Source organism: Monodon monoceros, unplaced genomic scaffold (genome assembly GCF_005190385.1).
Source record: "Monodon monoceros isolate NGI ecotype Baffin Bay Population unplaced genomic scaffold, NGI_Narwhal_1 Super_Scaffold_18, whole genome shotgun sequence".
NCBI classification, from domain to species: domain Eukaryota; kingdom Metazoa; phylum Chordata; class Mammalia; order Artiodactyla; family Monodontidae; genus Monodon; species Monodon monoceros.
Genome location: NW_021703774.1, coordinates 93511602 through 93536675, shown reverse-complemented (window position 1 = coordinate 93536675; position 25074 = coordinate 93511602). Strand labels below are relative to the sequence as shown.

General features: G+C 37.7%; 1 protein-coding gene across 7 annotated transcripts in view; it reads right to left on the bottom strand.

Annotated features, from left to right (window-relative positions):
- The window catches only part of FRRS1 (ferric chelate reductase 1), a 94409-nt gene that overhangs the window by 30433 nt on the left and 38902 nt on the right, over window positions 1-25074 (bottom strand). For 2 of the 7 annotated variants that reach the window (XR_003794267.1, XM_029226853.1), the window contains exons 1-6: window positions 20146-20271; window positions 19314-19397; window positions 10992-11077; window positions 3787-3982; window positions 2649-2782; window positions 1492-1586 (exon numbers count right to left, since the gene is read on the bottom strand). Coding sequence is in view for 6 of the 7 variants with exons in the window: in XM_029226853.1 (XP_029082686.1) it covers window positions 1492-1586; window positions 2649-2782; window positions 3787-3982; window positions 10992-11066 (500 nt within the window). In the remaining variant the exon portion in view is untranslated. Of the gene's footprint in view, window positions 1-1491; window positions 1587-2648; window positions 2783-3786; window positions 3983-8181; window positions 8239-10991; window positions 11078-13524; window positions 13564-13784; window positions 13804-19313; window positions 19398-20145; window positions 20272-25074 lie in introns of those variants that run through there. The other 5 variants (XM_029226854.1, XM_029226856.1, XM_029226855.1 and 2 more) reach the window with 4 other exon arrangements.

Sequence of the window (25074 nt, the reverse complement as noted above, 5' to 3'; positions counted from 1 at the left end):
TTAATACAAGTATACCTTGGAGATATTGCAGGTTCGGTTCCAGACCACCACAATAAAGCGAATATCACAATAAAGTGAGTAACAGAATTTGGGGGTTTCCCAGTGCATATAAAAGTTATGTTTACACTATACTGTAGTCTATTAAGTGTGCAATAGCACTATATCTAAAAAAAAAACAATGAATATACCTTAATTTTAAAATACGTTATTGCTAAAAACTACTAACCATCATCTGAGCCTTCAGCAAATTATAGTAGTAACATCAAAGATCACTGATCACAGATCACCGTAACAAATATAATAATGATAAAAAGTTTGAAATATTACAGCAATTACCAAAATGTGGCACAGAGACACAAGGTGAGCAAATGCTGTTGGAAAAATGGTGCCCACAGACCCACTCAATGCAGGGTTGCCACAAATCAATTTGTAAAAAGACAATATCTGTGAAGCCAAATAATGCAAAGCACAATAAAACAAGGATGCCTGTAATACCTGACAGAATTTCGTGTGAGGCAAATCTCTAATGACTCTCTTCCACTTCATCACCAAATGAATTTTAATTACTCTCTCTCTCTCTCTTCTCTTACTTGTCTGTTCTCTGGGCATATGCACAGCAACTAGGAATGTCAGACCCCGGGACTAAAGTGCACAGATTTCCACTCCTGACATAAGAGAACATACTACTACTACTACACTTTTCATAGTGGTCAAATTATTCCAAAAACCACGCGTAACAGGCAGCTACAGCAAAAAGCTATATAGAGGCTGCATAAGCAACTATCAGTTCTTACTGGGGTCATATCCCCTTTCTCACATTCCACTCAACACACAGGTGCAAAGCTGCATTACTGTGTGCCGGTGACCTGTGCACAAAGTGAGGCAGAAAATAGTGCCAGGCCAGGAAAGCAATTCTCCCTTTAAAATATGTCTATAACACCACTCAGGAATCATTGTATGGCTTTATGACATTCCATTTCCCCCTTGCATGTAAGATTAAGAGAGAAGTACTATTCTAATTCTACTGAATTTCATAATTCTGAGGAGCACACATGATCTTACTTTTTTGACAGTCTAATCTGCAAGTTGAGACACTGCAAAAAAAAAGTCATCCAAATTTCAGGACTGCTTCTTTTCATATTCTCATACTAATACAGGAACAAATCTATAAAAAAGTATTAGTCCATATACCATATAGACTCAAGTATTAATTGATGGCTCTTATTAGTGTGAAGGCACTACAACACTTCATTCACTCAACAAATGTCTATTAAGTGTTTATTAGATCCTTGGTCCTGTGCTAAGCGCTCAGTATATATGCTGAAAAAAAAACAAACAAAAAAGCAAAACAGCCACTTACATCAGTAAGGTGGTGTCATTACTACACCACACCGCTGCCATACAGGTGAATGTCCAATAGGTATAAAAAAAGATACAGACTATCATTATTTCAATTATACTAGTTACAGAGTTGTAAACTCTTCTACTCACAGAAACTTTATGTGGTTTGGGGCACTGCTTGGAGCATTCCAATAGACTTTAATTTCTGCTTTATTGGATGGACTTGTGTGACTCACAGCTGATCCCTGAAATAAAATGGAAAAGAACTACCATTCAGACACTCAATAGCTCAACATAGCTGGAACTACAGCCATTTTGCAAATTAATTTACCATTGCATGACCTTGGCATTGTGGTAAAGACTTTTATTTAGAACAGGGACTCAGGTGCTCAATAAATACATGTTGACTGATTGACACCAAATTAGCAGCCGGCTCTATGAACAAACTAGAGTCAGCAGAAATTTAAGAACTGAAGAGAGTTATGAATACTGAGTGTGTTGATGTTATATAAAGCCTGCTCATTATTTCATTTATACTGTAAGTTTATTTTTTTATTAATAGATGCAAACAGAATGCAGAAGATTCATCAAAAGAAAAAATTCCTGCCTCCAAATATGCAATATTATATTTTAGTAATTCCTTTCTCTTGAACAATCTCGTTTCCCACATTCTTTCACCTGGCAAATTCCTACGCATTCTTTGAGGTCTAGCTGAGATAATCTCCTCTCTCTCAATTCCCTCCAGCCTGTGTGCAGCACCTCTGCTATGCTTCTCATCCACCCTGTGTATGGTTCTAATCTAAGTCATCATACTATTCCATTTATGTGTCTGTCCTATATCCATACGTTCTACTTATGTGCCATACAGCATATGTCCATATGCTTTACTTATGTGTAAGGCTATGAGCTCTTCAAAGAACAAGTCCTGTTCATCACCATAATCCATGCAGGAAAGTTCCTGGTATAATAAATGTTCATTAAATTAATTAATTACAAAAATTAGACCTCTGTTCCACTCTAGAACTCTATCTTCAATATTAACATCTTTCGAAATTCAATATAATAGGAGTCTATACTATATAAAATATCAAAAGCTATAAACTCCTCAAGGTGCAACCCTACCTTTTCTAGGATGTTGTATAAAAATATCTTGCCAGTAGAAAAATTAGGGGGAAAGTCTGATCAACATGGATGTACTCAGATGTCTGCAATGCATGGGTAATGTCATTGTTTATCTTGCAAACACCACCTTGTAGTGAAAAGACCCATGGAAACTGACAGAAATCAGTTTCAAACTAAACACAAACCTGTATATCTTCACAGGTCAGAAGCTGTGACACTTGACTGTCAATCAATGTGAAGGAGCCAATAGGAGGGCCAGTCAAATTCTCATCACGTGCTTCTAAGAGAAAGCCTTTAAATGGTGGCCCTGACAAAGTAACTAAGAAACAAACAAAAAGATAAGTTAAGAGTTTAGCAACATCCCCCAAAAAACACTGTTTAAAGGAGGTACATCACCAAATCGGGTGTACATATAGAAAGCTACTCCAGGAGAGAAAACAGTAGAGATCATCCTATAGTCAAAGAAATTCTAAACCGTGTTCCACAGGACATTATTCCATGAGATGTAATAGCCATTCCACAGGGAAGAAAAGGTAGGTTATGGTCAGAGTGTGGTCCATGGGGCCAAAGTAGTTTGAAAAATGCTGGTTGAAAGTAAATACTTTTGTCTTTACTGCAAACGTCTCAGGCCCTTTAACATTCTACTGTGCAGTATGAAACTCTAAGAAATATATATAACAGAGTGTTCCAAATTTATTTTTCCATATACCCTTTTTGCTAGAGCGTATCTATTAATATTCTGCATTTCTAAAGTTGCAGAAAATAGAATTTGTAAAATGCTTTTATAGATACATCCTTAATAGACTATTAAGTTTCAGCCTACCTTTTGCCAGAATTAGAGAAACACAAGAGATTATACTATGTCAAGAAGGATAAGGGTTTAACACCTTAAGCCAGATAAAATAAGCTTTATTTTATGTATTTCTATTGAGTAAATAGTACTGTTAATGAAGATATATTAAATAATGACAAAAACATATTTTCAAACCTATTCTGGGGAATTCCCTGGCAGTCCAGTGATTAGACTTGGTGCTTTCACTGCCAGGGCCGGGTTCATCGTTGGTCGGGGAACTAAGAGCCCGCAGGCCATGTGGTGTGTCCCAAAAAAAAAACACCTATTCTGAATGGATAGTAAATATACTACTTAAGTAATATAGTCATCTGTAGTAGTTAAACACAAAAATGAGAAGTATAAGATCATGGTATCTTATAAAAGCAGATGAACAGATTAACTGAAACTGTATAAATCCAACAGTAATAAAGATTCAATTTACAGTAAAAAAGTGAAATTCAAAATGTAAATTGTTAATACCAGCACAGTACCTTTGATCTTCTCTCCTGGCCTGAATGTCATCTGACTCACTGAGATGTAGCAAGGGGGATCAGACTGTGGAGTATGACCATGTTCAGGAATCATTCCACGGCATGACTTCGTTACTTTTCCATTGGGATAATTAGCCACAGAACTAACGAGCAACAGAAGTATGAAGGCACCAAGGGTAAATCCAGGAACTGCCATCTCAAAAAGAAGATTAAAAGCACATTATTTTTAAAGGTAATTAGTTAAAATATAAATGCTTTCACATCACAGGATAGTAAGTTCTAGACAACTATTTACTTTCATAGTCAGTTAACCACATTCTCAAATATATGTACTATAAAGAATGTGATGTGTGAAGTTTGTCCTGGATTTGAATCTCAGCTCTACCAATTACCAACTGTGAAACTTTAAGCAAGTCATTTAGTCTCATTCCTTACCTGAAAAATAGGGAAACGAAAACCCTCCTTTCAAAATTTTATTAAAAAATAAAATTTAGATACAGCCAAAGGTCTGACAAGGAAGATAATAAATGTTAGCTTTCATTAGCATGATGGGGAAATAATAAAATAATCCAGTAAAAGCAAAAGGTTTTGCTCCACTTCATCCTAGAAAGCTTAAAGAACAAATAAGAAATGTTTCTTCTGGATTTAAATATCATCACCTGAATAAATCTCTGATATGATTTCTCCCAACTTCCCATTAAACTAGTCATGGTGACAATTTAATTTGCAACACTGAAAACTGAGGCTAACAACCAATTGCAAGAGACAGTATTTCTATTACCTATAGCCCAAATACTTCTGAATTAAGAAACATGATTGTTAACCCAGGCAATTTTCTTCTCTCATCCAGTTTATCTGCCTCTTACCATCTGCCTAACAGAAAACCAGTCCCACCCTTGTCTAGCTCACTTTGTGCATACATGCAGAACCTGCAAATCATAGTATTTAACAAGGCTAGAGGTAGATGGGCAGGGACATGTTATGTGGCAGTAAAGTCCACACGCTGGACAGGCTGCAGATGGGAAGAGCTCAAGAGGCAGTTCATTCTCCACAGAAATGGGCGTTTTCTATACATGGTCATAGACAAAAATAAAAGCACCCTTAGAATCACTAGAACAAATTATCCTTTTATAGTCATGTAAATTATAAACCCCACATTGGACCAGGGCTAAACTATAGAAATTCCTGCTAGACACCAGAAATTGTGCCGGAGCTCTACTCTTTAACCAGCCCTGTACATTACACCAGTAGCTACCAAGTAGGTAGCTTTGGGTCCAACTCTATACCCCTATCTTTCGTCAAACATTGATGCTAGATAGAATTCTTCTCATTTAAAGATAAGCAAAAGGAACAAATGAACCATTCAAGAGCTTCTGAAAAATTCTATATCATAAGAGCAGCATAAGATTTCTCTGTAGACTCAGAGGAAAAGCATAACCCTGAAAATAGTTAATTACTATAGGAAACAATATTCAAGAAAATAACTGCTAAGGAATGGAGCAATAGAAAATCTTCTGTTCAAACATGGCTTCCAGGTCCTTTCGTTAGGGGCAAACCTGATTTTAGGACCATACAAGGTTTACTGGAGAGGATCAAGGTAATTATTTTAACCATGTGATCTTGGCCAAGTTATTATGAAAATTAAATGCAGAAATGTGCCTCACTCAAAGAATGGTACAGTGGGAAGAGTTAGTTTGCTTTAACAAATATTTATTTGGCACTGACTTCCTGCCAGGTGAAAGTGGAAACAAGACTTTATTTCTAGTCTCTGCTATGCATTAAGTAGCTGAATAACATCAATCAGGTCACTTAATCTCTCTCTCAGTTTCTTCATTTGCAAAATATAACAGATGAACTGGAATAAATTCAGGGCAATACTAACATTACGATTTTAGGATAAAGCAAAGTGGAAAAGCATACTGGGAATTATTAGAGCATGAAGTATAAGATGGGAAAGGGAAGTGACAAAGACACCACTACCTGTCATTCATTAGGAAAATATAACAAACAAGGTCAGCGACAGAAGTAGACAACAGCAATTACTTTGTCCTTAGTCAGATACTGACCACTCAAGGTAAAGTTCTATTTTCATAACAATGGCCAATGATGGTTTCCCAGTTAATGATTTAAGGAAACTTTTTCAAATGAATACATTAATTCATTAGGCAATCTATGCCAACAGATTGCATAGTTATGAAAAGGAATAAAGAGTTATACGTGGAAACATTTAAGCTAAAATTATGGAATGTGGATATGAGCTATTATATTACGAGATCATTCTTCAAGCCCTGGAAAAACTTGTATGATTTTTGTATTTTGTATGATTTTGTATGATTTTTACAGGTATGTAAAATTTTGTATGATTTTTGCAGGTTTTTAATATTTTGTATGATTTTTATAGGTTTTTAATATTCACATTCTACCATGAGTATAATATAGAGAAATAAAAGAAAAGATAACATAACTTGCATTTTGTCATCCCAGGACAAAGACAGACCTATTAGTTTAAAAGGTTAAAAGAGAGGTTATCCTGATTCTCTAACTGAAATATTACCAAACCTGATGAGATTTATACAGTTTTCTTTCTTGCCTGAAAGACAGGCACTTAGTAAAAAGGTATAACAACTGCCTTTACCATACACTACATACATCTCACATGAAGATAAAACTTCAAAACGAGTGTATTCTTTATTATCTGAATACCAGATATTGATAGGCCACTCAATATGCAATTACTGAACTAGGCCCAGTTAACAGTAGCCAAAAGTCTCCAGACCATCTGTCTTACTAGTCTGTTATGGTCCAGGAAATGGTTCCCCTCTTGTTGCTTCTTCCCACAGCTAGAGTTACACTATTACAATCATTGATCTTATAGTACTATATATTTGGTCAATTGTTTCAGGTTTCCTAATCATCACTAAATGTATCTGAGGTTCAGCCACACGTTGGTAATGCAAGAAACAATAATCGTGTAAAATAGGCAGAATACAAATAATACAGCTAGTAACATTAATAAGGTCATAAGTAAGAATTTAAGCTAAGAACTTCCATTAGGTATAGCCCAGTATCTCCCCAGGTCACCTGACCAGTTTGTTTTACACCAATCACTATCTTTAAGGGAAATAATATATTGGCATCATACATAAAGTTCACCAAAGATGTCTGCATGTACAAGGTGTGTGATGGGTAATCAACCACTTACTGGATTGAGAAAGGAATGTTATTTTTCAAGGAGTTACATGACTGGTGCCAGAAGAAAAATCGATCTTTATGGTTGAGCAGGTATTTCTGCCTTTGGGGAAGTCTGGTTAACCCATAATACAGATGCATAGTGCACACTAGGGGGGAGGGAGGGGGGAGTACACACACAAAGGGGCAGAGAAAAAATATTATGTTTAAATTCTTCTTGTATTGCCTTAAAATGTGAATATTTATTTCATCATAACCATAATATACAAACACTGCAATCCCTAAAGCACTTAAATGCTCCATTCAAAATTTCCATCAGGTACATACTACAAACAATGTATAAAGTAAATAACTACTTATTCAATATTGTTTTTATTTTATTTTATTACTAAAACTGCAATGGCATTATATTCTTTTACTTTGTTATAAGTATAAAATTTTCAATTAACTTATGAGTTAAACATGCTTTAGTTTCTGGGCTTTTGGCCTAGTGACAGAACCACCATTTATAATATTGCTTCCATTAAAAAATAGAATTGAAATTCCAAGCGGAATTAAAAGTTAATTTTGGGACACAGCACATGTGTAATTTCAGCATTTCATCTAGGATCTGGGGCAAACCTGGTAGGCCTGTGACCAAAACCTAGATGGACTGGGGTTAGAGGTACAAATAGATGTTCACTTGTACAGTGAGAGAATTAGGCAGAAAGTTTTAGAAAAGTAGGTGGAACCAGAGAAGGATAAGGAGGTTGATAAAATCAGAAAAGTTAAGACTAAGCACAAGAGATATACAGAAAGCAATGAAATTTCTATAACAATAAGAAAGGAAAGGATTACATTTTAATACGGGGTGGGGGCGGGGGGAATAAAGGGGTCATGGTGTGAATAAGAAGAAAAAGAAACAGACATTTGGTGGGAAACTGGTAGATAGTACATCTAATGTAATCCTTACAACAAGCAGATATTATCATCATTTTAGAGATGAAGAAACTGAGACCAGGGAGTGTACCCGAAACCGTGTACACTTTTAGGATTAGAACCTAAATCTAACTCCAACATTCTCATTCTCTTCACTCCACATCATTGCTCCCTCCTTGGAGAGAGAAGGATGTGGAAAGTAAACAGGTACAGCAAGAATCCAAATTTCACAATGAACAATGTGAGTGGGGGCATGCTGTGACAAACGTGAAATCTAAATTAGCCTACTTGGGCTCCCCTGGTGGTGCAGTGGTTGAGAGTACGCCTGCCGATGCAGGGGACACGGGTTCGTGCCCCGGTCCGGGAAGATCCCACATGCCGCGGAGCGGCTGGGCCCATGAGCCGTGGCCGCTGAGCCTGCGCGTCCGGAGCCTGTGTTCCACAACGGGAGAGGCCACAGCAGTGAGACGCCCGCGTACCGGAAAAAAAAAAAAAAAAAAAAAGTAGTACAATGCCTAAAAACACTAAGTTGCCAATAAATGGTAATTGCCATTATTTATAATCACTAGCAACTTTCCGCATCACCAGTATGTGCTAATTTCTTCTGAACACTATTGTGGTTAAACAACGGAGGTTTCCATATATTTCTTTCATCTGCATTTAACTTGTTCAAGCCTTCTGAAATATTTCAGAAAATTTGCTCCCCTTCTTTCCAGCAATTTAACTTTACATTCATAGAAAACTTCCACATCAAGAGTTAAATTGACTTTGATAGCTGGATCTCAAATTATAGGGAAATTGAAAAACAGGTCAAGTATTTCCACTTCCCCAGATAAAAATGTTTCAGACTCCATTTTCACAGCAGGAAGTACAGAGAAAAATGATTTTTTAAATTAACAATTGGAGTTATGACATTTTCAGTAAAGATTCTAAAAAACATAGAGCATAAAAAATGGTGGCACAATGAGATCTGTCAGGTCTGACAACCTAAAATGGTTGAAAAGAATTCTGAAAAGAATTTAGAGTTTAAGTAAAAGGAAAGGTAGAGGAAACCACTGAAGAAACAGGAATTGGGAGCTCTCTGATATAATTCTGATTCCTCTAATCACAACATCATCAGAAAGCAACTTTTCCACTTTATTCATTCTCTGGAAAAATGATTGGAAGCAAATATCTTATTACACACAGAGCTTTCATCTGGATCATTCCACATGGCCCTCACAACAGTCCTGTCCTAAAAACAATATTAGGTGCTAAGTGGAATGGTCCCTTCTCTAAAGGCACAAAACTAATAGATGAAACAAAAGCAAATACCATTAATATATCATTTAAATGATGTTACTATTTATTGAATGCCTGTTCTATTCTAGTCAACATAGTAGGTGCTTCACATGTATGAACTCTAATCCCTGGAAAAAACAAAAACATATTTTTATTGCATGGAAATTGAAGCTCACAGAGGTTATTAAAAAAAAAAAAAAAACTACTGCCTAAGATCACATAGGGACAGAACAGGAAAAAAACTGCATTTTATTATGGCAATTGAGAGGTAAAGGAGAATATGATACAAGCGCTAAGGGCTCACAACATATTAGGCATCCTGTCAAGGACTTAGCACACATTCCTCAAAACAACCCAGGAAGGTGTGAGGGGTATTATTGTCCCCAGTATGTAAAACAGGGCACTGATTAAGATTCTTGCCAAAGTCACAGCAAATGAGTGGTGAAAAGTATGATCTCCAGTCTAGTCTGTGAGGTTTTAACCACAGGTTTAATCCACAGCTTCAAATCAGACACTAAAAGCTGACACAGTAATCCCACAGGAAAAGGGATTCAGAATGAGCACAGTTTGGGAGCAATAAAAGAAGTAGAGATAGAAAGAGCGAAGTGAGAATGGACTTTGGAGGGCAGTGAAGAATAGCCTAACTAGGTCCAAGGTCAAATGTTAGAAACAGTCGTTATAAAAAATACTATAATCTGGTCCCTCTTCATGACCCTTACATGAAGATATCCATTCCCAAGACTGTTTTCCTTGACCCCCACATTTCTCTACAGGCTATCCCTTCCATAGCTTCAATTATCACCCCTGAATAATATTTCCCAAGCCTTTCAATTGCCCCCATCCCGCATCTCCACAATGCTTCAACTCAAATTTCCAACTATACATAGATTTCTGTTTGGATGACATTAAGCTCAATTTTTCTGAAATGAAATTCATTATTTTTTCCTCCAAACTAGTTCTTGAATCTGACTTTCCTATTTTGACGGTGGCCTATCAACACATTTCTAGTCAACAAGATTTGAAACCCCAGGACTTCCCTGGTGGCGCAGTGGTTGGGAGTCTGCCTGCCAATGCAGGGGACACAGGTTCAAGCCCTGGTCCGGGAAGATCCCACATGCCGCGGAGCAACTAGGCCCGTGCACCACAACTACTGAGCCTGCGCTCTGGAGCCCATGAGCCACAACTACTGAGCCCACGTGCCACAACTACTGAGGCCCACGCACCTAGAGCCCATGCTCTGCAATCGGAGAGGCCACCGCAGTAAGAAGCCCGCGCACCACAAGAAAGAGTAGCCCCCGCTCGCTGCAGCTAGAGAGAGCCCGTGTGCAGCAGCGAAGACCCAACGCAGCCAAAAATTAATTGATTTAAAAAAAAAAAAGATTTGAAAGCCCAAATTCTCAAGATTTGACTCCAAACACTCTTTGGGACCCCAATTTCCAAATAAGTTCAGCAGATTCGACCTCCACCCTTCCGGACATCTACCTATCCCTTCTGTTTCTCTCTTCTACCTTCCATTCCCTCTATTACATCTGTCTACAGTTTTCCATTCTGACACCACCTTCAAGCACAAAGCCTTCATTATCACCCAGATTCATGAAATACTCTCAATTGGCCTCCCTGTTTCTGTATCTCCATTCGAATCCTACGCAACACCACAAGACCATTTTCCTAAGGCACAATTCTCATCGTATCACTCCGCTCACCAAAAACCTTCAACAGCTTCCCTGGAATTATTCAATTAAAGACAAAAGCATTAGGCATTTAATGTGTATTCAGCCCAATCCATGTTCTATCAACAATGTACCATTTGTACTTACTTCTGGAACAAGTACCTCACTTTTTTTCCTCCCCATGTTCTGTCTTCTAACTGGGACCTCCATTATGCCATCCATCAAATTCCTACCTATGTAAAAACAGATATATGTTAAATGGGAAAAAAAATAGATACAGAAAATATCTGAACACTGTGCTTAAACTATGTTAAAAATAAAGGTACATTGCCTATCATTTCATGTAAAATGCAAAAGACTGATAATATCCAATATAAGCAAGCATGTGGAGAAATAAGTGTGCTCATACACTGAAGAGTGTAAATTGCTGCAATATTTTTGGAGGAAATTTGACAATTTCCTACTAAACTAAAATATGTTTAATCTTTGACTGAGGAATTTCACTTCTAGGAATTTATCCTATAAAAAACCCCACACAACAAACAGCACAGGGAATACAGTCAACATTTTATAATAACTTTGTATGGAGTATATTCTATAAAAATGTGAATTACTATGTTGTACACCTGAAACTAATATAATATTGTAAGTCAACAATACTTCAATTTAAAAACAAGAAAGAAAGAAAGAAAAAGAAAACCCCCACAATTATGCAAGGATTATTTGTAATAGCAAAAGTTTAAGACAATTTAGGTGGTTACAAAAATATACTATGCTATACCCAGACTCTAAAATACTGTGTACCCACTACTACAGATAACCAACAAGGATCTATATATAGCACAGAGAACTATATTCAATATTTTGTAATAACCTATAAGGGAAAAGAATCTGAAAAAGAATAGACATATACATATGTGTGCATGTAAGTGTGTGTGTGTGTGTGTATATATCTGAATCACTTTGCTGTACACCGGAACTTAACACATCATTGTAAATCAACTATACTTTAATAAAAACAATTTAAAAATAAAATACCGTGTACCCATTTAAAAGAATGAAATAGAGTAGACAATGACCGAAATAACAGCTAATAATTCCTGACTGCTTTCTAAGAGCTAGGCATTCTTTTAAGTTCTTTACGAGTGTTAACTCTTTTCAGAAAAGCTTAGGACGTGAATCTGCATGTACTTAGGTGGAAACATGCTCTTGTCACAATGAGGAATGAAAACAACCAAACTACAAAATGATACATAATGTACCAAGTGCATATAAAAGAAAAGGGAAAAGAAAAAACACCATGCTTTAACCATTCTCAATAGTGGTTACCCCCTAGGAAAGTGTTTTCAATATGGGAAAAGAAGTGGACTTCTTCTTTTTAATCCTCTTTGAATTTTGCATATTTTTTAAAGCCTGTAGTGCTTTGTAATTTAAAAAACACTGCAAGACAGGCATATTTGAAGACTGTAAAGAAACACATTAAATTAATTGTAAGGTGTTCAGATTTTTTTCTATTTTCAAACATTCTATATTACTTTTACTGTTATTGTCATTCAAGGTCCATTTAAAATGCTATCAACTACTCTGTCCTATGAGACATTGTGTGGTAAGGACTTTGAAATCACACAGACCTAGGTTTGAATCCAGCAGGTACCACCTTAATGACTGACCTTGGACAAATTATTTAATCTCACTGGGCCTAAAATTTCTCATTTTGTTAGAGACAATGCTACCAATATCAAGGGATTTATGTGAAGATTAAATGAAATAACATCTACGAAACATTTAGCACAGTGCCCACCATAAAGGTCTTCCATTAAAATCCTTTCTTCCTTGGAATTTTGCCTAATTCCGCCAACTTTAACCAGTCTCTTCTGGGACGCTCCAAAAGCTTTGGGTTTTTTGCTAATAAAAAATTTTTCGGCCACAACTGGTTGACTTGTCTTAAGGCAAATTTCTGAAGGCAGCAAAGGCATCCTACTCCTTGATTTCCTTTCACAATGACTAGCAGACAACCTTGAAAACAGCATTCAATGCAATGTACTACAATGTGATTTCCAGGGAATCTGACATTACCTAAGTGGACAGGTGTGAAACAGAAGGTACAGCCAGCAAAGAGAATCCACATACTGGCTTATTAAAAGACTTAGCAGAACACATCCCTTTAAACAAAACCATCCTTTAAAAAGTCTAGCTCGTTGTTTTCAGTAAATCAATAGACCAAATTTTAGCCTCCCACTTCTCCACTATCCAAGTAAACATTCAAATCTTTCTATTTTTTCTTTAATTCAGAGAAAAAAGAAAGTATCTGAACTAAGAAGTTTAGCTTTATAAAGAAATACTTCTAATAATACACTTACAAACGGAAAACTCCCCTTTGCCCTTAGGGCAGCACAAGACGTAAACAAATCAAGGGCAGAGGTAACACCTAGTCACCCCAGAGAGTCTCTGAAATTCTAAAGGCACACCAGAGGTGGGGGTGAGGGGAGCTAAGATTTCTAAATTAAAAGACACTTTAAAAGCCAAATAGGGCTCTAAGTAAACTCCATATAGGTAATTACGCCATTAGCTTTAGATAAAAACGGAGTTTCCGTTGCTTAAAATTAAAAACAAAAAATAAAAACACTGATGCATGAATAAAGTCAATGCTTTTCATGATCCCAGACACGTCTCTACTTACAATCACCCTTTTCATGGGATTAAAGCTCCGTAGTCAAAGTCACGTGACTTATCATTACTCTAACTCGTTCGTGAGCACTCATTAGCTCAACACAAGCTCGCAAGCTCCAGAACACAGTTTGTTAATAAAGCATCCATCCTGCGTCGCCGACCGCCCGGGTCAGCACAGGCGCCTGCTCTCTCAGTACTGTCACCGAGCTGGATTCAATTTGTAAGCGCTTTGCGAAGAGCTCGGACATAAAGAAAAGAGGAGACACTTACCCCGATAAGCAAAGGCAGCCTATCCAACTTCCGGTTTTGTTACAACTTATATCTCATTTCAGCAGCTGGGTGGAGCCAGTTTACCCATAAAGAAAAGAGAACGTTTCCCAAACTGAAACGGAAAACTGGATTTGCAAGACCAGTGCTAGTCTTAGGACTCAGTTTCTGAGAATTAACCATTCTATTTTACACAAAGGAACACTTTTTTCCAACTAATAATTGTTTCACTGAGAAAATTAAGTTCTTGTCTTTTACTATAAAACCATTTGAAAATACAACCTGTTCTATATAATGCTAAGTAAAGACAAACCAAAGAACCTGTTTGTGCTTAGGTTAGGGTTGCCAAATTTAGCAAATTAATGTATAGGATGTTAAATTAGAATTTCAGATAAACAACAAATAATTCATTAACCTAAGTATTGTCCTATGCAATATTGGGGATATACTTATATTAAAAAGTAATTCATTGTTTTCCTGAAATTCAAATTTCTATTTTATCTAGCAACCCTATCTAGAGAATAACAGTAATTAGCAAACTATTCCAATTAACTACAAAATGTGTAATAGAATCAGACTGCGTAGAAATGAAGCCTTTGAAAGTGTAAATGACATAATGCAAAAGAATTCTTTTATTATGCAAAATTTACCTTGGAATTTAGGAGTTCTGTTTGTTTTTGTTTCTTTTTAAGCCTTTAATCATTGTTTTTCCAAGATTCTTTTTGCAAAAAAAAAAAAAAAAATCAGGGCTAGGAAAAGATAATGTTCTGAAAATATTAAACACTTCAGACTATGACTAACATGTGCAGACTGGAAAACAGACTCTGTCACAGACGCCGTGACCTGTGATCACTGGTTGGCAATCACACTAGTAAACTCTCTAGAACCATTTCTAAAGGGGAGAAAAGTAGGGAAAGAACACCATCACTTTAATCTTTCTCTTTAGGAACTTGTCACAAGTAACAAAAGCCCCCTTTACAGGATTTTAGAGAGAAGCTTTATATAAAGAAGATGCAGCTCTGGTTTTCTATCCTAAAGCTGCTTGGAACGCGAATGAATTTAAACTAAGTCAGTTGATCTTCAGTCCTTCTATATAAAGTGCCAAGTGGTGACATAACTTTCTCTAGTTTTAGTTAGGCTCTTTCCAGTAATAGTCCCCAGTGGACACTTTACATGCCAAAAGCATGATAAAAAGTCTATAAAACAAATAATTCTTAGAATATACTATCATAATCTTTAATCCTAAAGTACAGTAGAAAAAACTGAATGGAGAGGCTTAGCACTATCTAAAACTACCCTTTCCAGGCCTGTCATTTCCCTGAAAGTCCCCAGTTATAATTCCCCTTATCATTTCCTCCCAGAAGTTCACCTCTACGGGGTTCTTCATCAGCTACTTGTCAGCTGCCAGAAAGGAAACCCAATTTATTAAAGTCTTCAATGGACCTTGGACTCTGAGAAGTACATACTAGCCTATTGGAGCCTGCTCTCATGTCTCTAAATTAGCAGTTCTCAAATTTTTTTGGTTTCAGGACCCCTTTGCAACTCCTAAAAATTACTGCAGCCTCTAAGAGATGTTTGGTTATGGGGGTGATGTCTGTCAATATCTATTGTATTAAAAAAAATAAAGTGAGAAATATTTAAATACTTATTCACAAATTCCACCAATTTATTTATGGACAAATGACAATAATGAACTCTACATGTTGACATGATATTTTTTTACTCTTGCTTTTATAAATGTTTTTCAAAAATAAGAATTTAGTGAGAAGAGTAGTATTGTTTAAATTTTTACAAATTTCTTCGGTGCCTGGGTTAATAGAAGACAGCTGAATTCTCATATCTTCTGTATTCAGTCTGTTGCAATATCATATAAGCACATCATGCAGCCACTGGAAAAATCTACTGCATACTCATAAGAGAATGAGAATGAATAAGGCAAATAAAGTATAGCAAGAACAATAATAACGATCTATTGAGCTTCTGTCCTGACCGAGGCACATGAATTATCGTATCCAAGTCTCACAAGGACTCTAGGTAAAAGGTATTTGTTATGGACATTCTGCAGCTGAGAAGGCTAAGGATGTGCCTGGCTAAGTAAATAGCCCAGGTCAGGCAGAGGAAAGTGACAGATCCGGTTCTAAGCCAGAGCTATTAACTCTCTACACTGTCAAGTGTGAATGAGGGCTGATGGACCAAGCTTAAAAACGGGAGCGGTGTGTTTCACTGGTGGCGCAGTGGTTGAGAGTCCGCCTGCCGATGCAGGGGACACGCGTTCGTGCCCCGGTCCGGGAAGATCCCACATGCCGCGGAGCGGCTAAGCCCGTGAGCCATGGTCGCTGGGCCTGCGCGTCCGGAGCTTGTGCTCCGCAACGGGAGAGGCCACAACAGTGAGAGGCCCGCGTACCGCAAAAAAAAAAAAAAAAAACGGGAGGGGGAAGGGTAAGCTGGGACAAAGTGAGAGAGTGGCATGGACATATATACACTACCAAACGTAAAATAGATAGCTAGTGGGAAGCAGCTGCATAGCACAGGGAGATCAGCTCGGAGCTTTGTGACCACCTAGAGGGGTGGGATAGGGAGGGTGGGAGGGAGGGAGATGCAAGAGGGAAGAGATATGGGGACATATGTATATGTATAATTGATTCACTTTGTTATAAAGCAGAAACTAACACACCATTGTAAAGCAATTATACTCCAATAAAGATGTAAACAAAAACAAACAACAAAAAAAACCTTCCTATTATAGTCAACATTTCATTAAAAATTACATTGAAGTAAAACATCTCCAATTGACTAGACCCTGCCTCAACTCAATAAAACCAAACCCACTGTCTAAAATGGACTCATTCTCACTCGGCCTTTAATTATGGCCATCTCATCCAAATTCATCCAAATTCATCCCCTCTTCTCTATCTCCACTGTCATCACTCTGCCTTAGGTCCTCATTACTTTTCAACTGGACTATGGTCATTATCTACTAAGTGCCTCCAGTTTCTCACCAACCTAATAAGCCATCCCACATGCTATCATATTAATCTTTCTAAAGTATAACTCACATCATGTAATTCTTCCGCTCAAAAAACCTTCACTTACTACTTATTACTGAATGAATGAATGTCCAGATTCCATAGACAGATGGTAAAATGAAATAATATCTGTAAATCACAGTGCCTGACACAGAAGTGTTTAAAAAATCATACTTAAAAGAAAAAAACTTTTTTTGATTTGTGAATGAGATGCCCCATCTTCCCAGTGCTTCACAATAAGAAATTGTTCCAAAATTACCCATGAACTTCTAACCAAACTCTGTTCACTAAATCCATATTTCACATGTTCTCTGACAACACAAAGCCATTCTCAGCATTAGATTAGTAGTAGCAACATTCTTCTTCATAATTTTCTTTCTACCAGTTCCAGGTCACTTCACATTATTCTCCTCTAAACACAGCCTACTCCTTAAATTACTCAACATAATGTGACTTCTCTATGATGAATGATCCTGAAGAATATCTGCCACTTCACCCAAACCCTGGCTAAAATTATCTGTGTCTTCAAAACATAACTAACGTTGTGGAAAGTGTCCAAAAAGTTTAGCTTATATGAAAAGGTTGTTTTGGGACGGCATTCTTGAGAACACGGAAATGTCCTCGCACACAAGAGACATCTGGCTGAAGGATCACAAATGGTTCCAGCACCTCTTTGAAGTGTTCAGAGAATTAAGCGTCCTGGAACGACTTGTTCATGTTGTTTAAGAACAAGAAAAGATTGAACAATTTAATTACTTTAATGGGTTCGCAAATGTTTTTGTACGAACTTGCCTGCAGGTCGAAACATATTTTGAAGCCGATGATCTGTATCTGATTTCTATTTTTCACTAGCTGAAAAACAAGCTCATTGTGTATCCAGTAAATAAATATGTGGACGGGCAGAGGTTTGGGACTCTTGACTGTTGGAGTCCTGAGTCCCCTGCTGTTCATCTGTTTAAATCCATTCTCCTTGTCCGCCTCTTCTTTGGGACCCGCACGACAACACTAACGTTATTACTGAGACCCAGTTTTGACATCTCTGGATAAAATTAATCTCTTGAAAAAATCTTTACTTTCACCATAATTTTTTTTACCATAAAAAAAATGGAGATGATCTGAAGTCATAAAAGTCTACTCTAATGTAAATACATAGAGGATAACTCTTTGTGGCATAGGACATTGCCTTCTAGTAATTATTTTCAATTGAGCTATTTCCTTGTTGTAACACACTGTCCTGCTCATAATAGAATGTCTAAGCATTCCATTATTCGAGGTATAAAATACAGAAACCCTGCTCTACCCATTAATAGTGATAACCCAAAAAATGCCACTACACATTTCCAAAGTTGCAGCAAGAAGCAGATATAAGGTATGAGAGTGGATCCACTGTGTAAAGCTGTGATTAGATGAGTCACTCTGAGTCCCTGTGGAATGAAGCATTTTGCTTTTGAAGAAAATAAATACCAACAGGGGAAAGACCTAGAGTATTACCGCATTTTAGTAATAGTACTGCTTCTTTAGGTTGACAGGTGAACTGAAAAGAAGCCTGGCTTAAAATGAATGTGAAAAGGCAAAGGAGTGTGGTGAAAAGAGCACTAGATCATTTTAGACAAATCACTTATCTTCTCTGTTTTTGTTACCTCAAGAGTAAAAATGAGACTTCCCTGGTGGTGCAGTGGTTAAGAATCCGCCTCCCAATGCAGGGGACACAGGTTAGAGCCCTGGTCTGGGAAGATCCCACATGCCGCGGCGCCCGTGCACCACAACTACTGAGCCTGCGCTCTAGAGCCCACGAGCCACAACTATGAGCCCATGTGCCACAACTACTGAAGCCTGCATGCCTAGAGCCTGTGCTCCGCAACAAGAGAAGCCACCACAATGAGAAACCTGGGCACCACAACGAAGAGTAGCCCCCGCTCGCCACAACTAGAGAAAGCCCACGTGCAGCAACAAAGACCCAAACGCAGCCAAAAATAAATAAATTAATTTTTTTTAAAAATTAAGAAAAGCAAAAGAGTAAAAATGAGGGACTACAACCGGAACCATATATCCTCTAAGGTTCCATGCCAAATTCTGAATGCAGGTTTCTGATGTCCAAGAAGAGACACAAAATGGACCAGAAAAATACTAGATTTTTAGGGCAAAGGTCACTTAAAAGGCAAAGAATTATCACAATCATCCAACAAATATTTTGTCAAGTACCTACAATATGGCAGATATTGTGCTAGGCACTAACCTGTATTTGTACAAAATGGTTCTACATCTACTCTAATATACTGTGATTTCTTAGGTGGATGAGAAAGAAAAGAAAGAAAGAAAGAAAGAAAGGAAGGAAGGAAGGAAGGAAGAAAGAGAGGGAGGGAGGGAGGGAGGAAGGAAGGAAGTAGGAGGGAGGAAGAAAGGAAGGGAGGAAGGGAGGGAGGAAGAGGCACAATTACCTGGTAAACCCATGTGCCTACACACACGCAGTCTCCAGAAGCTGAAGAAACAAGGAACAAATTCTCACCTAGAGCCTGTGGAGGGTGTGTGCTTCTGCCAACATCTTGACTTTGGCCCAGTGATACTGATTTTGGACTTTTGGCCTCCAGAACTGTGAGAGAATAAATTTTTGTTGCTTTAGATCCCAAGTTTATGGTAATTTGTGTCAAACAATAATCAGTATTGAGGCAGCAAAGAAGAAAGAGCTTTATTTGGGGTCTTAGGAATTGCAATTTGGGAGACACAGATTCAGGGAAAACCAAAAGAGTGTTCTGGGGAAGAGAAAGAGTCAAGGGCCCACAAAGACTAAAGCCACATGGCTGCCAAAGAACCGTGACCACCCCTGATTGCACGTCAGGAAACATCTGTCCTCCAGGAATCGTGAGCTGCTCTAGGGCAAGGGCCCAAACAAGCAGACAGGCTGCCAGGAGCCACCCTAGAGTAACGGTCCAACAAGGATTCTGAGTAGGACAAGAATCAAAAGACCAGATTTCATCCAGGCCAAGATGCACACAAGTCACACCTCCTCAATGGCCTCCTGGCTCATTTTACAGAGCTCTCTTAGCAACACCAACTCCATTTTTATTTTCCTTTCACATTTGTTACAGTAGCCACAGGAAACTTATCAACTCCCCTTTCCAATTTCTTCTTTATTTTTATCAATTAGTGGTACCTATTTTCTTCACCACTCAAACTAAACCTGGAGGACTTTCAACTTTTTTGTCTCTTTCATATTTTATAGCTTAGAGTTTTTCAACTCAGAGCCACAACCCATTTGTCAGTGGACTGTAAAATCTTTAGTGGTCACAATCAGTAAACTGTTAATGAAATAAAATAGAAAAAAAAATCAGAGAAAATACCTTTATATGATAAGGGTAAGTGAATGCTATTTCATGAGCTTTTCTGATTATGAGTAGATATATCCTGGTTTGTGAGATGAAATGTATTTCTTACTGTGGGCAGCAGCCCAAAATGTTGAAACCAATTGCTTTTAATTTCCCCAAGTCAATTATCAGTTCCTTCTTTCTCAATATTGTTGGGAATGAAGAAATTTTCCTCTACCCTTCAAGGTTCTTCTGGATGGTCTAAAAATTAAATTGACATGAAACAGAATAACAAGAGAAAATCAAACAAAAGTTTAATAACATGAACACCTGGGAGAGATCCAGGAAAACTGAGTAACTTGCCAAAATGGCCTAAATCCTCACCTTAAGTACCATCTTCAGCTAAAGACAGAAGAGGATGCTGGGGGTAGTAGTTTGGGCAATTTAAAGAGGAGGAAGGTAATTGACATAGAGGTAGAAAAGTAAATGTTTGGTAAATAAATGTTTGCTGGGCCATGCAGAGACTATGGGACACAGAGTGGACTCTGATCTCTAGGTCCAGCTGAGTCCCCATCCCTTCCCCTCCCCCGACCACACTTATATCTCTGGTGATAGCTCTATTCTGGGAACAGGCCCTTTATCTAAATTATTTAGGCAGCCAAGGAGAATGTAGAAGAGAGACTTCCTGAGTCTTCTGTTTCTTAAAAATAATCAGCTTAAATTAATCCTCATGCCAAAGAGACACATTTAGGGGTGGCAAATTTTGCTCCCCTACAATACTTATATGTAAGCCTTCTTCCCGCAGACATTAGACTATCGAGGGCCAAAGGCAAAAACAGAATGTGTAAGAGAAAGGGGATAGGACAAAAAAATAATAATAATAGGCAGTCTGGAAATAGTGAAACTTTTTGTCCATTTTTAGCATAAGCGAATTCACTGATAGCTAACTAAGAGTCCAGTCTGGATGGTGTGCCATTGAGCAGGCTGGCTGGAGTCAACAAAGATAATAATTTCAGTAGTTTATGGATTCTCCAGGAAACTTTGATAATCCCTATGGAGCAAACAGGAGCAGCTGTCTCTTTTTGATGGCTGCCATGTCTGTCCATTGGTCCCAACTCTGAGAGGCACTTCTGCACTCATCTAATACTCTCCTCCCGTCTCTTACTTCCCATCAGCCAACAGCAGAGCTGAGTACTGATCACATTAGTGATCTAAGTGCTTAGGAGAGTTGCTTAGTAACTAATCACTCCCAGTGCCTTCTCTGGGTCTAAATCTTTAACACATTGTTCTCTGCTGACCCCAGTAGGCCACGTTTGCTCTTCTCTAGTCTAAAATGGGATATTTTCTTTTAAGATATTAAAAATAAGACTCTAAGTTCAGAACACTGAATAAATTCTTGACCTGAATTACTAATAACTTTACCTCTCTGAGAGCAAAGGAAGCAACAACCAGAACTTTATCTCTTGAGTCAATTCTGATCAACAGAGAAATTTTGATGAATCCAAAGATAGAAAACTTGAGGCAAACAGGAAGAAATTGGAAGTGGTGGCATCTATTTGGATGGGAAGATTGGTGGGAAACAGGGGAGGAGCAGGTTTGAAGGGTAGAAACCAAGAGATGAGTGTTGGACATATTAGGTTTTAGATGCCATTAAAATATTCAAGTGGAGACATCTTTTCATATACATGTATGAAGATACACATTTGAGTCATTGGCACTATGGTGTGAGCATGGATGGAAAAAAGAAGAGGTCTAAAGAATAGGCCTCAAGTGCACTAATGTTTAGAGGTTGGGAAGAACAGGCAAGTTCAGTAAAGGAAATTGTGATTGATTGGCCAGTAAAGTAGGAAGATAACTGAGAGAGTGGTGAGTCCCAAAATGTAGAAAGTGGTACCGGAGGTGGATGAGGTCCATCATGTCCAATGTTGCTGAGAGCTTGAATATACTGGAGACTAACAATTGACAAATGAGCATGGTTCTCAGAGTCACCTGTGGACCTCCTGCATCAGAATTACCTACTTATTAAAATGAGATTTCTGGACCCACCTCAGACCTACTGGACAGACTTTGTAGGAAGGCACTCAGAACTGTGCACTTAAACAAGCACAGGGTTATTCTCACATACCCAAGAGTTGCTGTATTAGAGTTTTTGTCATCGGAATGATATCAGTCATTTCTCTAGACCCATGGTTCTCAGGCTTTAATATGCATCAGAATCATCTGATGGATTCCTTAAAACCCAGATTACTAGAACCCACCTCCACAGTTTCTGATTCAGGAAGACTGGGGTAAACCTGAAAAATTGCATGTCTAACAAGATCCTGGCAATGCTAATGCTGTTAGTCTGTGGCTACAATTTGAGAACCACTGTACCAATGTTTTTTTAAAGGCCCTTTAAAAACAGAGTAAGAGGGGCTTCCCTGGTGGCGCAGTGGTTGAGAGTCCGCCTGCCGATGCAGGGGACGTGGGTTCGTGCCCCGGTCCGGGAGGATCCCACATGCCGTGGAGCGGCTGGGCCTGTGAGCCATGGCCACCGAGCCTGCGCGTCCGGATCCTGTGTTCCGCAATGGGAGAGGCCACAACAGTGAGAGGCCCGCGTGTTGCAAAAAAAAAAAAAAAAAAGTAAGAATATGTGTGATTCAAAATGTAGCCCCCTTCCCTGGCTAATAAAACTCTAAGATAACATGGTCTTCAAGATAATAAATTTCTCTCAAGTTTTCTCTCTCTCACCATAGCTGGAATTTCTCCTTCTTCAGGGAAGTCTCTGCTTTTAAGGCCTTTTAACATGCTCATCACTGCACCACGCTCACCCCAATATCTCGGACAATCTCCCTTACTGAAAGTCAACTGATTATGGACTTGAATCACATCTACAAAATACCTTCACAGCAACATCTAGATTAGCATTTGATGGAATAACTGGGGATTATAGCCGAGCAAAGTTGTTGACATCAAACTACTGTATCTAAAATAGTGCTCCTTTTAACTCTCTACCCATACCTTACTTTATTTTCTTCACAGAACTTATCACTGCCTGATATTATGTTTACATATTTATTTCTTTATTTATGTATTGGCTAGCTCATCTGCTGGAATATAAGTTCTGTCAGGGAAAGAATTTTATCTTTTGGCTTTGCTTTTAACTACTCTTTGTTCAAATAATCTCCTATTTTGGACATTGTGTTTCATTCTGCTGTTTTATTATTATGAACAACATTAATGTAAATATTCTTGTATATACATACACCCTGGGTCACTTCTTCAATATTTAATTTTTAAAAGTAATCTTTTTTAAATGTCATTTTTTGGTTAATTTTTTTCAAGTCATGTTTATAGAAGTATAATTCTACAAAGAGTGAAATCTTCCCTTTTTAGTGTAGAGTTCTGTGATTTCTGACAAACATGCAGTCATGTAACCACCACAATCAAGAAACAGAGCATTCATATCACCTCAAAATGTCCCGTTGTGACCCTTTATATTCAACATTTGCCTCACCCCCACTCTAGAAACCATTTGTATTAGTTTGCTAGGACTCCTGTAACAAAGTACCACAAACTCAATTGCTTAAAAAATAGAAAATCTACATCTCAAAGTCCGAAATCAAGTTGTCAGCAGGGTTGGTTCTTTCTGAGGGCAGTGGGGGAAGGATCTGTTCCAGGCCTCTCCCCTTGGTTTATAAATGACTGACTTCTTCCTATGTCTCTTTACATCATATTCCCTCTATATGGTTCTGTGTCCGCATTTTCCTTTTTTATAAGGTCACTAGTGATGTTGAATTAAGGCCCACCCTAAAGGCTTCATTTTTAACTTGATTACCTCTGTAACGACACTACTCCAATAAGGTCACATTCTGAGATACTGGAGTTAGGACTTCAACGTATGAATTTTGGGGCCACACAATTCAACCCATAGCACCATTGATCTGTTTTCTCTCCTTATAGATTTGCCTTTTCCAGAATATCATATGAATGAAATCATAGCTTCTATGGCCTTTTGCATCTGGTGTCTTTCACTTAGCATAGTTGCATTTGAGATTCATCCATGTTGCATGTATCAGAAGTTCATTCCTTGTTATTGCTGAGTAATATTCCATTGTATGTATGTACCAGTTTGTTTATCCATTCACAAGCTGAAGGACATTTGAGTTGTTTCCAGTTTGCAGCAATTATAAGCATAGTGACTTATAAGTCTATAAGTCACCATAAACATTCACATACTGGTTTTTGTGTGCACAAATGTTTTCATTCCTCTTGAGTAAATACCTAGATGTGGGATTGCTAGATCATATGGTAATTGTATGTTTAACTTTATAAGAAACTACCAAATTGTTTTCCAAAGTGACTGCTCCTTTTTTTTCATTCCAACCAATGATATGTGAGGATTTAAATAATAAATAAAATTGTATTTTGTGACATCATTTGGTAATACTTAAGGATATTAATTCAGTATTGCAGAAATGATGGAAGCAAGGGGTATAGTTTTAACTCAGAGGTTATCTGCCTACACCACTCCACCCCAAGAAAAGCTCTTTGTAAGTAGCCTATTCTGAGGGGGGGGGCGGATTCTTCTAATTGCAACAAGTTGTTTATACATATTTAGTTCTTAAAAATTTTATCAAAATAAAACATGCAAATAGGTTTTTAAAAACCAAGTAGTACAGAAGCCATATAATGAAAAGCAATCATTCTGTATTACTCTGTCCCCTACCATCAGTTCCCTAACCTAGAGGCAAAATCTTTTACATATATCTGCTTTGGTTCTTTTGGTTATTACCATTTTTGTTAATAATATACTCTTCCTACTATTTCTTGATACAATACCTTTAGACATTCTTTATTAATTTCCTGCCACTCTCCTCTGTTCACTTCTACTCTCTATATGTTCATATCACTATTTTTAGCTCCTCTAACTGGCTACTTTTGTGACTTAATATAATACCCAAACTTCTGTCTACTTGTCTCAAA